This window comes from Leptopilina boulardi, unplaced genomic scaffold (assembly GCF_019393585.1).
Source record: "Leptopilina boulardi isolate dan_hultmark-lab unplaced genomic scaffold, ZJU_Lbou_2.1 LbouV2_351, whole genome shotgun sequence".
Taxonomy (NCBI): domain Eukaryota; kingdom Metazoa; phylum Arthropoda; class Insecta; order Hymenoptera; family Figitidae; genus Leptopilina; species Leptopilina boulardi.
Window position 1 is genome coordinate 703,884 of NW_026137920.1, and position 14,029 is coordinate 717,912.

At 27.9% G+C, this 14,029-nt stretch overlaps 1 protein-coding gene across 2 annotated transcripts in view; it reads left to right on the forward strand.

Moving 5' to 3' along the window:
* Positions 1–13,387, forward strand: part of LOC127286257 (cAMP-dependent protein kinase type II regulatory subunit) — a 251,632-nt gene extending 238,245 nt beyond the window's left edge. For both annotated transcript variants that reach the window (XM_051312631.1, XM_051312632.1), the window contains exon 8: positions 10,377–13,387. In XM_051312631.1, coding sequence (XP_051168588.1) covers positions 10,377–10,507 — 131 coding nt within the window. In that variant the 3' untranslated portion in view covers positions 10,508–13,387. The remainder of the gene's footprint in view (positions 1–10,376) is intronic.
* The last annotated feature ends 642 nt before the right edge of the window (positions 13,388–14,029 follow it).

The window sequence follows — 14,029 nt, forward strand, 5'->3', positions numbered from 1 at the left end:
AATTTCCAATTTAAAAGAAAATTTTATAAAAAATGTTTCTTTAAACTTTAAAAATTAGTTTCCTGTTAACAATTTTTTTTTTAAATTTTTCTATTTGTTTTGGTACACCTTTGACGGCTTGCATTATTTAAGAAAAAAATCACACGTTGCCGTTGATAAATAATTACAATTTTATCAAAACTTATATTTAAAATGAGAATAACACTAATTTTTTATTATTATTTCAGAAGTAGTATGAATGTCAGTTAAACTTTCAAAATCACATTTTTTAAAAATTATTTTATTAAAATATTGACAATATATTTTCTTTTAGGTCTTATTGCTTTTAGAATTTTATTAGCTTTTAGGGAATGTGGGGAAATTTTTTATTTTTATGCTTCGGACGTTTAAAAACGTCTTTCAGTCATCGCAAAAGATATAAATATACCAAACGGTGTGAATGCGGTAAATAATTATGATAGAAAAGAAAAGTTGCTTACGAAAAAGGCTTATTAGTCTTTAAAGTATTATTCATTTCTTCTTCCATTACTATTTTACTTAAGTCTTTTCTTGAGAAACTTTTACTTTGAGAATATTCGTATAGTATGAATTTACCTACTAAACTTTGGCTCAATAATTTAAAAAGTGTCATATTCTTCTCAACTGAAAATATTAAGAATTTTATTTAACCATGAATTTCAAAGAATAGATTTTAAAACGTCATGCATTCATTTGTGGTATTGATCTTATTGAAATAAAAAGAAGAAAAATTACTTTGTGAATATGATTCTTCCAGATTCATAAAATGTTCTATATCACTTATGCAATAGGGAACTTCATTTTCAATATTTTCTGTTTCAAAACTCTCATTTTCTCCTAAAAGGAAGCTTAAAAAATGTTTTCCTTGAAAATCATTATTTTTATTTTCAATATTAACCACCGAAGTAGAATTATTGAGAACTTCTAATGCATTACGAGGTTTTACAATAGAGTGTACCATCTCATTTGACTCAGAAAATGATGTTGAAGATGAAATATCTAACGTCTTTTCAACTGACTCATTTTCAGTTCCATAATCACGGAAATTTTGTAATAAATTTAATTTATATTTTGTTTTAAAATCATTTATTACATTTATTCCAAATTCTTCTGGAATAATTTTATCAATGTCATTCTCCGTTAATGCAGAAAATTTGGACTTATCAATGCTGTGAACTAGAAAAATTGTGAACTTCAATTATTAGTGTACCAAAAAAATATTTAAATATAAATTAAATAGATACGCATTGTTCAGACCATGTGACTTCCTCTTCATTTGTCTTAAATACAAAAGAATAAAAAAATTGATGTAAATACGTAATCCTACACTGTAAAAAATACTGTGACGTTAAATTTATTAAAATTCCATTCAACGCGAACAAATATGCAAGAGATTGAAATAAATACACCGTCTAAAGAAGAAGAAAATCAGACGAACTGGTAAAACCAAACCTACTACGATGTAATTTTACCACGCATTACGTGAAGCGATAAATATAAATATAAATAAGATTAAGAATAGTATATAAGTATTGGGATAACACTGTAAAAGCTATATGTAATAGTATACAAGGAGTCAATAAATAAAAAAAAATAAATATAAATATAAATAATAATAATAATAAATAAAAATAATAAATATGATAAAAACTAAATTAAAAAATACTTTACCGTTAAAGGAAAAAAATATTACAAATATTTAAACAACAAAGATTATTAAGTTGAATTTGGAATTATCTTCTTGTTTTAAGAAAATATTAGTTATTAAATAAATTTTTGTTACATTTGCTTGAATTTGTCAATATCTCAACCTCAAAACTGTTTTAAAACAAAACTTTTTTGTAACTTTTGTTTTTATATAGACTTGATGATGTCCTGATGAGCAGACAACAAAAATTGTTGCAAAACGTCGAATTAATAAACATTTACCTATGATTGATTAATTTATTTAATAGTTTTTCGTACTTAAGAAGATTGAAAAGAAAGACACGTGGTCTGGAGAATGCATATCTATAATGCATATATATATATATATATATATATATATATATATATATATATATATATATATATATAATTTAAAATTGAAAAATTATTATTTTTTTAAATATAAATTATTAAAGTACAAGTTTACTATACTGATAAACTACAAAACACAAATTGATAAGATGAATATTACGATACACACGGTACACGATATGTTTTAAGATACACCCATTTAAGTTTATTTACCAAAAATTATTTTCAAACTAACTTATACTTACATCTAAACACTTTTTGCAGAATTGAAAGATTCCAATCTTCCAAAATTTGTGAAACGCACTCGTCCATGGTCACCAGTAACACATAACCTTAAAAATAGAACCGCTTTAACATGCAGTTATTTTCAAACTTTGCGACATATATCTAAATATTTTTATTTAAAAAAAATGTCCATAAAATCGAAGAAAAACACTTGGTTACATTAAATATTATTGAAACGATATTTATCGTTCCCAACTATAATGATATACATAAACGCGTATTTTATAAAAGAAAAGTGCATTCATGACTGTTCATGACGATCACGGTTAAAATCGGTGATCACATCGAAAAACGATATGCTTGTCGTGGCGTATGTAAATGCATTAGATGACACTCTAAATTTTGATGATGAACATACAGGATAACAGTGGCGCCACTAAAAAAAGCAGTGTGTATCAGCCACTATTAAGCTTCCCACCTTTGCCTGCAAATTTCATATGACATCATCATCTATTAGTCTGTTGACACCGTGTTTGAACCTTCAAACTGTTTTCCGTGTGTCAGAATAATTCGTTCGATAATTACTCTGACTTTTTATTACCCCAAATCACTCGCGTTATCTTCGTCAATACATAAAGAATTCCTGAAAATTGTGCCAAAAGATTGATGACTTTGGATTGTTTCTATAGATTCCTGTTCTCGATTGTTGTCAGGAAATGCACATGGAATTCCATTTCCGTTTCATTAGAAAAACTTGAACTGTCCAAATCTAAAATTCCGTAGTCATTTGCATCGCTTATTATATCGCTACCATGACGTAAAAATTTATTATTTACAAATTGTGATGAATCCTTCCCCGGACTATTAGTACCAAGTACCACATCAAAGTTTGATTTTCCGGGAACTTCAGCAAAAACTTTATCTATTAATTCATCTTTAACAAATGTGATTTTAGAAAATACGGAAAACCAAAATGGGGAAAATACAGTCGAAATAATACCACAGAAACCATTTCCGTCAAGCCCTAAAAGTTTATTGAAGTTTTATGAGAAAAAATATTTAGAAGAAAAAAGAAACGTTTCAAAATTACAAAAAGACAATGCCATTTTACAACGTAAATTACAAAAGAAAGAAAACGAACTTGTTAAATCCGAAGCAAAAGTTCTAAAAATTAAAGAACAAGTTGGAACTATTTTTACTCCTGGACAAATTAAATTATTAACTAACCCACATCAAAGTAAAGTAAAATGGAACTCTGAAGACATAGCATCAGCATTATCTTTGCGAAGTGTCAGCGCCAAGGCTTACAGATTTTTAAGAAATAATATGAAAATTCCTTTACCATCTTTAACGTGCTTACGAACCTGGAGTGAAAAGTTAAATTTACAGGAAGGTTTATTGACTGATGTCATATCAATTATGAAAAATGAAGGAGAAAAAATAACAGAAATTGATAGAGTAATAGTTTTATGCTTTGATGAAATATATGTTTCAAATTTTTTTTTGTTTCAAATACTTCTCGAAGTAATTAGTGCTTTATATGCAGCTGGATATACCGTTGTGGCAATGACTTCTGATATGGGCCCGTCGAATCAAAAACTATTAAATACAGAATTAAACATTGGAGTAAAAGAAGGACAAACAAGATATTTTATGCATCCGTGTAATGAAAATTACAGAATATACTTCTTCTGTGATATTCCACATTTAATAAAGCTAATCAGAAATAATTTTCTTGATCACGGATTTATTTATCGAGGAACATATTTGAAAAAAGAACCCATCGAAGAATTGTTAAGATTAATAGAAACAGTTGATTTAAAAATTGCATTTAATCTTAGTATAGCGCATTTACAATGTAAAAACACTGAAAGACAAAAAGTAAAACTTGCTACTCAACTATTTTCTCATGGTATTGCTCAAGCTGTAAAGTGCTGTGGTCAAAAAGAATTTCGCGGATTCGAAAATTGGAAAGCTTTGACGGATATGCTTGATCTTATCAATAAATGGTTTGATTTATTTAACTCAATTGAAAAGTTTAAAGATTATCCTGAAGCTCATGCCTTTGGAGTCGAAATTAATAAACAGTGTCAAGTATTAGAAGAAATGTCTGAATTTATTAACTCTATGAGAGTTGTAGGAAGAAAGGGTTTATTACCCTTTCAAAAAGGAATTCTTTTATCTAACCTCTCTCTACCAAGCTTATTTGCTTATTTAAGGCAGCAGTATAGTTCAGAAAATTTGAAAGTGGAATATTTACTAACGAACAGACTTAATCAAGACATTTTAGAAAACTGTTTTTCTTACATTCGTGGAATGGGAGGTCAAAATGATCACCCTAATTTTTATTCAATTAATTTATTTTATTCATATTTATTTATATTTAATTTAAATATTTAATTTTTATTTAAATATTTACGTCTGATATTATTATATAATTTATATTTTAATATATCACGTATATTTTTAGTTTTTCATAGCGCGAATTATGAGCCAACAAATGTAGAATCGTCATTATTGGAGGAAATAGAAAATGAAGAATCGAGACAGTGGATATCTCAAGAAGGGTTAAAGTACATCTGTGGTTACGTTGCCAATCGCTTTAAAACCAAACACAGTTTTTTGGGAACTTAAACAAAACTTCTGCAAACAAGTGACCAAACCGATTGGATTCATTCCCTTTCAAGAGGAGGATTAATTTATCCTTCCGATTGCTTCCTGGCTGCAGGATTTATAATGGGGCAAGAATTTAATAAATTTCACAGAGCAAGTTTGTCTAATGAAGAAAATATTTTTAAAAAAGTTACGCAAATAGTTTTTGATAAAACTGATAAATCAGTTCCTTATGATGTTTTGTTGTGTTTAGTTCGCACTAGAATATACATTAGATTAAGAGAGTTAAATAAAATAATTAAAAATAATAACAAAAAACGAAATGCGAAACGAAAATTATACAAAATGTCAAACAAACAGTATGATGAATAATAAATATTCAAGTAGCACGATATATCAACCAGATGTCACGGTGATATCACCGGGGAATGTCACCGTGACATCAGGAAAATGTCAAAATGTCCGCCTTACGGTGATATCACACGGTGACATCGAGGTGATATCAAGGTGATATCACAGTCATATGACGGTGATATCATGGTGATATCACCGTCATATGACTTAATCTCTGTTCTCTCGAAGGAGTGTTTCAATTTTTTTGCCAAATGGTTTGTTGAAAAAAGTTTTTCAGGATCTTAATAAAATTTGGTATTCTACGGTTTTTGGGGTCGCTAATTACCAATTTGAAGTCAGTTTTTCAAAATTCAAAATGGCGGACGAGAATTTAAAAATTCATTGGATTCGCTCTAAAATTGTTACTCGGGGTGTTTCAGGGTCGCTGATTACGAATTTGGAGTTAGCAAATTTGATCATTTTTAAAAATAAGTTTTAGGAAAGTCCGCCATTTTGAATTAAAAAAATTTGACTTTTATTTTTGTATTTACATTCAATCACTCCAAAATACTTTCTGTAGCAAGTTTTGCAAAAATCCGTTATGATTTGATAAAGTTATTGAAGGTATTAATTGTGTAATGCATTTTAATTTTTAACCTGTTTGATTTTTGTATTTATATATGATGCATTATTACATAATAGGTTTATTATCGTATTTTTTTGAGTCTTTATATAAGTTTAACAATTGCAATACTTTAAATTTATTTTCCCTAAGATTTTTCTGAAATACAGTGGCGTTCGTATTTACCCCGGTATTTTAGGAAAGTTGCAAAGTATCGAGGTAAATACGAACGCTAAGTTTCCTGCGATTGTAATTTATCAAAAATTTTTGCTACCCCATAAAATTGTTCTATGGAAGTAAAGTAACAACTTCATGCACCAGAATACCGGAAGTATTTTTTTTTAAAGAAAAAACTTATGTTATTGTTGAAACTTACTAAAAGCGTTCGGATTTACCCCGGTTGACCCTAATGCAGTAGTAATTTTTATTTTAAAAAAACTTCAAAATTTTTATATATTTTTTCAGTCAATAATTTGAACTTTATTAAAAATATATTTTACCGTAAATAAAACAATTAATTTATAAAAGCAAATAATAATCAACTTATTAATTAATAATTATACTAGTAAAATTCATAACCACGAAATTAAAAGTCGACAATAAAAAATGCCAGATTTTTGAATTTGAATCGTCTTTTGTTTTTAAAAATGTCGGAGGCAATGGTCTGCGCAGAAGATGACGAAAACGCGTCGTGCGCACCGCTACCCCTAATATACTTTCACCATGTCTGTGCCTTTCAGTACTCTGTCCGCCATTTTACCTGTCACTTTCAATGGAAAGTAGTACCATCTTTCACAATATTTTAAATATATTTTGGTGTAAATATATAAAATATAAGGAGAACAGCGATGTCTATTCAACCCTTCTCTATCATACCTCCAAAATTTGGGTTTCGCAAAATCAATTATTGCCCACATGGCCTTAACTCGAGTTACGGTTTTTGCTTCGAAACTATGCATGAAATTCGACTACGTTTTTGACAGCAAAAATACTCAACTCGAGTTGACTGAGTTTTTGTTTCTTATCTCATGCTCGAGCTACGATTTTCGGACTTCTTAACTCGAGTTTGCATACTTTTTATGTAGTATTTTCTAAGTTTTCGCCAATTTTTTATAACTATCTTTTTGCAATAAATAATTAAATAAAATTTTTTTAGTAACATCATCAGATGCGTTTTTTTTATTACGAATCCATTGATACCAAAAACTCATTTTTCGTCAAAATATGAGTTAACCAAGTTTTTACTTCGTACGGCAGAATTATGCTAACCTAAATCTGTGAAACTGATACAATTTTTTTGAGTCATTCAGTAACTAAAAATTTTTGTTAAGTGAATGTAGCTTCAAATCGCTACGTAGCGAAATCTTCGTAGCGCTGTTGCTATTCGTAATCCCACTCCAGGATTAATTTTATGCAGCAAAAAAATTTTTCAGATAAGCTTTAAACGCATGAAACTAATTGTCCCCATTTACCCCAAAATTTAGAAAATTTCATAAAATTTGGGGTAAATGGGGAGAGCATAGTTTCTATGAAAGTTTTTAGAAAAAAGTTTCCTCAAGTATATTACTGTATTAAGGGATGAAAAAAATTGAAAAACATTTGTAGTAGATATATGTATAATAGTTGAACCAAATGAAATTTTTTTTATTTTTTTTTAATTTCAGTATTTTGTCTCGCATTTAAAAAAAGCAGTCTTAAAAATCATACCAAATTTTTTTCTTATTCCTTATGATTCCTATAACAGAAATTCACTTGAATTTTTGTTATGGGAGTCATAAGAAATAAGAAAAAAATTTGGTATGATTTTTAAGTCTTTTTTCTTTGAAATGCGAGATAAAATACTGAAACAGTTTGACTTTGATTTTCAAGTTTTTATGCATTGAGCGATAACTTTTTTTATCTTGCTGCCAATTGTCAAGATAAAAGCTTGGCAATACTCAGAACCTGTTGTAGATGATCTGAGATTAAAATATTGATATTGAACTTAATTTTAAAACTGTAAATTAAGCGCCAATATCTTTTGTCCCCAATTACCCTAACTGATCCTAAATAATGTTTTTAAATAAGTGTTAAATTTAAAGTTTGACTGAACAAACTATAAGTTTTTTTCTATTTTGGAGTAAAAGTAATACGAAAAAAAATTTTGGAACTCCAATATAGAAAAAAAACTTACAGTTTGTTTAGTCAAACATTAAATACACTTCCCATGTAGTACGGAATATTGCTTGACTGTCAAGGAGATATCAAGCAAGAATATTCTTGTGACATTCAGGCGATATCATAATGTCTGCTTCATGGGGACATTCCACGGTGATATTCCTGTGACATTCGCGTGATATTCGTATGATACCGAGGGAAAATTCCCGTGAAATTCATGTAATATTGAGGGGATATTCCAGTGATATTGATGAGATAATTTAAAAAATTCTAAAAAAAAATTTTTTTTTCTATTTATTTATTTTTGTATTTAAATATTCAAAACAATCAAAACAAACAACATTTTGGAATTTTATAAATAACAGGAATATTTTCTCAATATCACAGGGATATTCCCTCAATATCAGAGAAATATTCCCTTCATATCACAGGAAATATTCCGCTCAATATCACAGGGAAATACCCTCAATATTACATGAATTTCACGGGAATTTTCTCTCGGTATCATACGAATTTCACGCGAATGTCACAGGAATATCACCGTGCAATGTCCCCATGAAGCGGACATTATGATATCGCCTGAATGTCACAGGAATATTCCTACTTTATATCATCGTGACATTCAACCAATATTCCGTGCTACTTGGGTTAATTAAAAACATTATTTAGTTTGAGGTAAATGGGGACAATCAGTTTCATGCGTTTAAAGCTTATCTAAATTTTTTTCTGCTGCATAAAATAAAATTTTATCAAAATAGAAATTACTCGATTTTCAGCAAATACGAAAATGATACTGAAAATTGGGGCAAATTTGATTATTATAATAAAAACCATAAAAACACCATAAAATCGTGGTTTTTGCGATTATCTCGTAAAAAAAGCAAAATTTTAAAAAATGTTTTAGACAAAAGTTATAGATCTCAAAAAATACTCATTTTATCTCGTATATATATTTACCAAAAGTGATAATTTTTATATGTTAGTTATGGTTTTTTGGATTTTTCTCGAAAAATTATCATTTTTAGTAAAAAATGTATACAAGATAAAATGTCTGTTTTTTTGAAATCTACAACTTTTGTCTAAAGCAGTTTTCGAAATTTTGCGTTTTTACTAGTTAATCGCAAAAAACCATGATTTTATGGTGTTTATATGGTTTTTAGTATGAAAATCACATTTGCTCCAATTTTTACTATCATTTTCATAATCAGCGCACCAAAATACGTTAGTATACCAAGTTTTATTAAAATTGGAGGTACCCCTAATATTATAGTGTTTAAAATTCTGTTAATGTAACTTATTTTCCTTGTTTAAAAAAAGTAATTTTTAAATTGGAGTTATGTACTAATTTATTTTTGGTCACATTAATTTCATATAAGAAAATTCTGGTAAAAAGTGAATTGTAATTAAGTATTAGCATTATACAAATTACATTAGTTTGTTAAAAAAAATTTGCTATACCAACATTGTTACTTAATTTATTTTCGAAAAAATTGAAATTTATGCAGAGTTCACTTGATTAAAATTTTAATTCATGTCATTCTAAATTAAAATGTTAAAGTTAATAAACTCCGAATATAAAATTGGGTATTAAAACGCATATATACCATTGGAAAAAAATATATGTGTACGATAATATACTCTTCGTAATAATAAACATCTGAAAAACTGTTTGGTGACTTTACAAAATAATATAAGTATCTGTTTAAAGTATTTCCGTTATAAGAGACATTTTCTCAAGACATTTCATAGCCTTTCCTGGTCGAGCCCGTTAAGGCGCTCCCAGTGCGGTTGAGAGCTATGATGGTCGAGGGTTCGCGTCTCAGAGTCAACACGTCGAAAGAATTTTTTTTTTATTTATTTGTATTATTGACGTCAAATAAAAACAAAATGTAACGAAATCTAATTTTATTATAATAATTTAAGATAAATTTATATTTTTTGTAACAGAGATCTAGATTTGTTACATATGTGTTACCGGGAACTCATTTATAAATGCTCTTTAAAACTTAATAATTTATTGAATTATAATTTACATTAAAAAATTGTTTAATGAACAAAATTAAATTTTAAAAATAAATATCCGACGTCGGATCCAGTGATGGATCCGACGCCGGAAACGGTCCCAAATCCCAGCTACGGATCCGGCGTCGTTTCCGACTATGGATTCCATGTTGTATCCGCCTTAGGAAACGGGGCCGGAATTTTCAGTAGGGATTCAGTGCTGTGCGTAGAATATTCGGAGCTCTGGAATTTAATTGTTTGGTTTAGACAGTATTTAGTACTGTGAGAAAAAATACTCAGTGCTTTCAGATTTTTTCTGTGTAAATGTGTACTTTAAAAAAAAACTTGAAATTTTTTTTCTGGATTTAAAGAATATTTTTCTTTTCAGTTTTGGACGTAGAAGCATTCGAGCGTTTATTGGGTCCTTGCATGGAGTTGATGAAACGTAACATCGATGATTACGAAGATCAACTGATCAAGATCTTTGGCAGCAAAACGGAAATCTCTGACATCCGATGAACACCTGCATAACCACAGAACAAAGCCCACTGTGACGAGATTTCTTGTACAGGGCAAAATTCCGTTTGCACAAACTTGTATCAGCATCCGTTTGTGAACTTCATCCACGTAATTTAAAGAAAAGTCTTCTCGAGATGTCATTCGTACAACTGTCCATTAGGCGTACGTCATTCATCATTCGTAGCTGCAGCATTTACACCTACGACTATTTAAATTATTAACCTTACACTATAAACCACATGTCCTTAAAGTATGTACGGCACGCCATGAGAATAATATTATCAAGACTGTATTAGATCGGAAAGTAATACAGTTTTATTATTAAGGATGCCATCTTTTTGGCTAAGAATCTTTTTCGTTACCGAGCTGATAGTGCCATGATTCTATTTATATTTCAAATACAAAACGAATCCTTATAATTTAAGGAAACAAGTCTCCCGAGTTGACAGAAAAAACCTGAGCTCAAAGCGAGAAGCATACGCTACCCATTTTAAAGTGCAACAAAAATGAGTCATGCATGTGGCGCCACATTTTAAATCGTTTAATATTGGCTCATTTTGAACTGCAACAAAAACGATTCCAGGTTTTCTCTGTGTTATTGAGTCGAAGAACAATTATATTTTTCGATATTTTCCCTGTTCCGAGACTTGTTTAATTTTGAGCTTGTGGCTTCTTTTAGGGAGACTCAGTTTTACGAATGCCAAGCAACGTATTATTATAAACACTATCTCGTTCATAATAAATATTCTTTAAGATATTATATAGAAAAAGTACCCCTTTTAAAGGAAATTTTTGATTTATAAAACAGACCGGTGGAGTAATTTTCGAAAGCTTTTTTTATTCTAATTTTTTTCAGTTTAAAATTTGATTTTTGGAAAAAATTTATTTATTTTAATTTTAAATTATTTAAAGTTTCTAAAGTAAATTCATCTCTATTGAGTAAAAAGTGTTTTTTTATAAATAATGGTTTTACTCAAATCTTGGACTTAATTTATTTCATTAGGCACTAGAGAAAAAGGTGCTTGTTATAATCTCAAGAAAGATGCAAAATTCATTAAATGGGCAAAGTGAATATTTATTAGCAGGAAATCCTCGATGTCAAGGACAACAACAAAAAGAAAAAATAAGGCATCGCTACCAAACTAAATTAATTAAAACAAAAAATCTTTAGCTCTGTTAAGATATCGTATATTGTCATTAGAGCGATCATTTAATTATGTTAAATGTCAGTATGAAAATATGCTGTAAACTTAGAATAAGCACTTCTTCACAAACGTGGAACGTTTGATTTTGTTTTTAGACCGAATCGACTACAATGCACAAATACCTCCTGTATTTTATTTGTTATTTAATGTGAGGATATTTTTATTTTTTTAAAGGAAATTACCTCGAGTTTGTCCAGAGGATTTTTTCCATAATTCTTTCCGATTTGCCCAAAAACTTTGAAACAACAAATTTTGTAAAACAAAAGGTTGAGGCTCAGATGTTTTTTGTTACCAGAGTCAATTTTGTGCATAGTACAAACATATACCTCAACATTCTTGTATTTTTCATGTATTTTAACTAAAAAAACGTTAAATACTGGAGAAATCTCAAATACGTAACAAGAGTTGCACAAAAATAAAGACGAATAACTAGTCATTTTTCAAATAAAGTGTGCTATTATTATTATTATTATTATTATTATTATTAATTTTATTACTATTGTTAATATTTTTATTATTATTATTATTATTATTACATTATTTCTAATTGTCGAATTCGATATCGAAAAAAGATGTATTATTTATATTGACAAGAGTGTTTGTTCGTTATAATCGTTTCGTTCAGTGCATTAAATTTTTAGAAATAAATCTTGACTTCCAAAAAAAATTTTCATCAGAGAAAAGCAGTGATTATTATAAAAAAATATGTTGATTGTTATGTGTAGATGTGAAATTATGTTATTCAACAATATATAAGAATTATTACAATTCTTGAATGCATCACAGTAGATCCATTTTTATTGTTGATTAAAATATAAATCAATGCATCGATTTTTGTATAGAATTCAAAAGAAAAAGTCTTGTTTTTATTTTAAATTTTTTTAATGTGGTCACTGTGTTGCATTTTAAAAAAAAATATTCTGAATATGAATATTTATGTCGAAAGTAGAGAAAGGGAGAAAAGGCGCGCATGAGTGTTGTGCGATTTTATTTAAAATTGGAGTCGAAAGGGGGAATTATTATGTGTGATTGAAATTTTTGTGAAATAGTTAAATTCTAGTTCAAATTTGATTATTATAAAGAAAAACTCGGAAATTGCGATGAATTCCGATCAGAAAGAAATCAAAATAAAATTTTTGGATTAAGGCGTTATATTATTTTATTTTTATATTCTGTTTTTTGTGAAAGACATGTTCAAGTTATATTTTTAAATAAACTTCATATGAGAAACTACAATTGTTTCAATTTAAAACTCTTTAAAAATACACAATTTTCATAAACGATTTCATAATATAGAAATTTTGCCTCCATCAGAAAAATTCTCTATTTCATTATCTTTTCAAACAATTGTCTTGAACATGGCTTTAATAAGGGTTTTTTCAGTCGTTTACAAGTAAAAAATAAATAGAATCGATAAATAAACGTTCAATAATATTGATTGCAGGAAGGAATTATTTAATTAAAAAACATTAATGGTTAATTTTAAGAATTAATCATGACTTCGCCATCATCTCTTGCAATTTAACAAAATATCGATATAGCTTGTGTAATAATCGTTAGAAAAGTAAGATCCCCCTTAAAAACAAAAAAATTATGAAACTTCATCCTCATACTTCGATATAAAATATGTTTTACCTATTTAAAGATCAGGAAAAATATAATTGTTAAAGTAGAATCGTAGACCTTAATAAGTACAATATTTCCAATGTGCGCTCTAAAAAAAATTAATTCCCAATTACAAGAAAATTTCTGAATCGATCTGAGGCCAACATTTTTTCCAAATTAAAAAACGAAATTTTTGAAGAATATTGTCATTTTTAAGAAAAATTATTTACTTTTTTAAAAAAAAAGAATTAATATTAAATGAATTTTAATCCATGTGAAAATTAAATACTTCAATTTTTTTAACTATATGATATTCTTGAGTTATTATAATTTAAATAATTAAAATTACTTTATTCAATTTGGTAATGTTTTTGTAAAATTTTTGTAATTTTATGTAAAACTAACTCTATAAAACTTTTGAAAATTCTAGAAAAAAAATTTTTGAAAGGGTTAAATAAAATAATACTGTAAGCATAAAAACAGTTTTCATTGATTTCTAAAAAATTATGGTTTTATGCAACTATTAATTGAATAACTTTTTTTGTTTCATAAGAAACTATTATTTTTGAAAGATTCTTGTTTTCTTTCATTTAAGATTATTTAAAAATAAAACAGAAACATCATTAAAGAACCAAATAAACGTCATATCAATCGAGACTTATTTCTCGAGTTGAAATTTGTTCAACGATCATTGCACTGCCGACAAAATGCG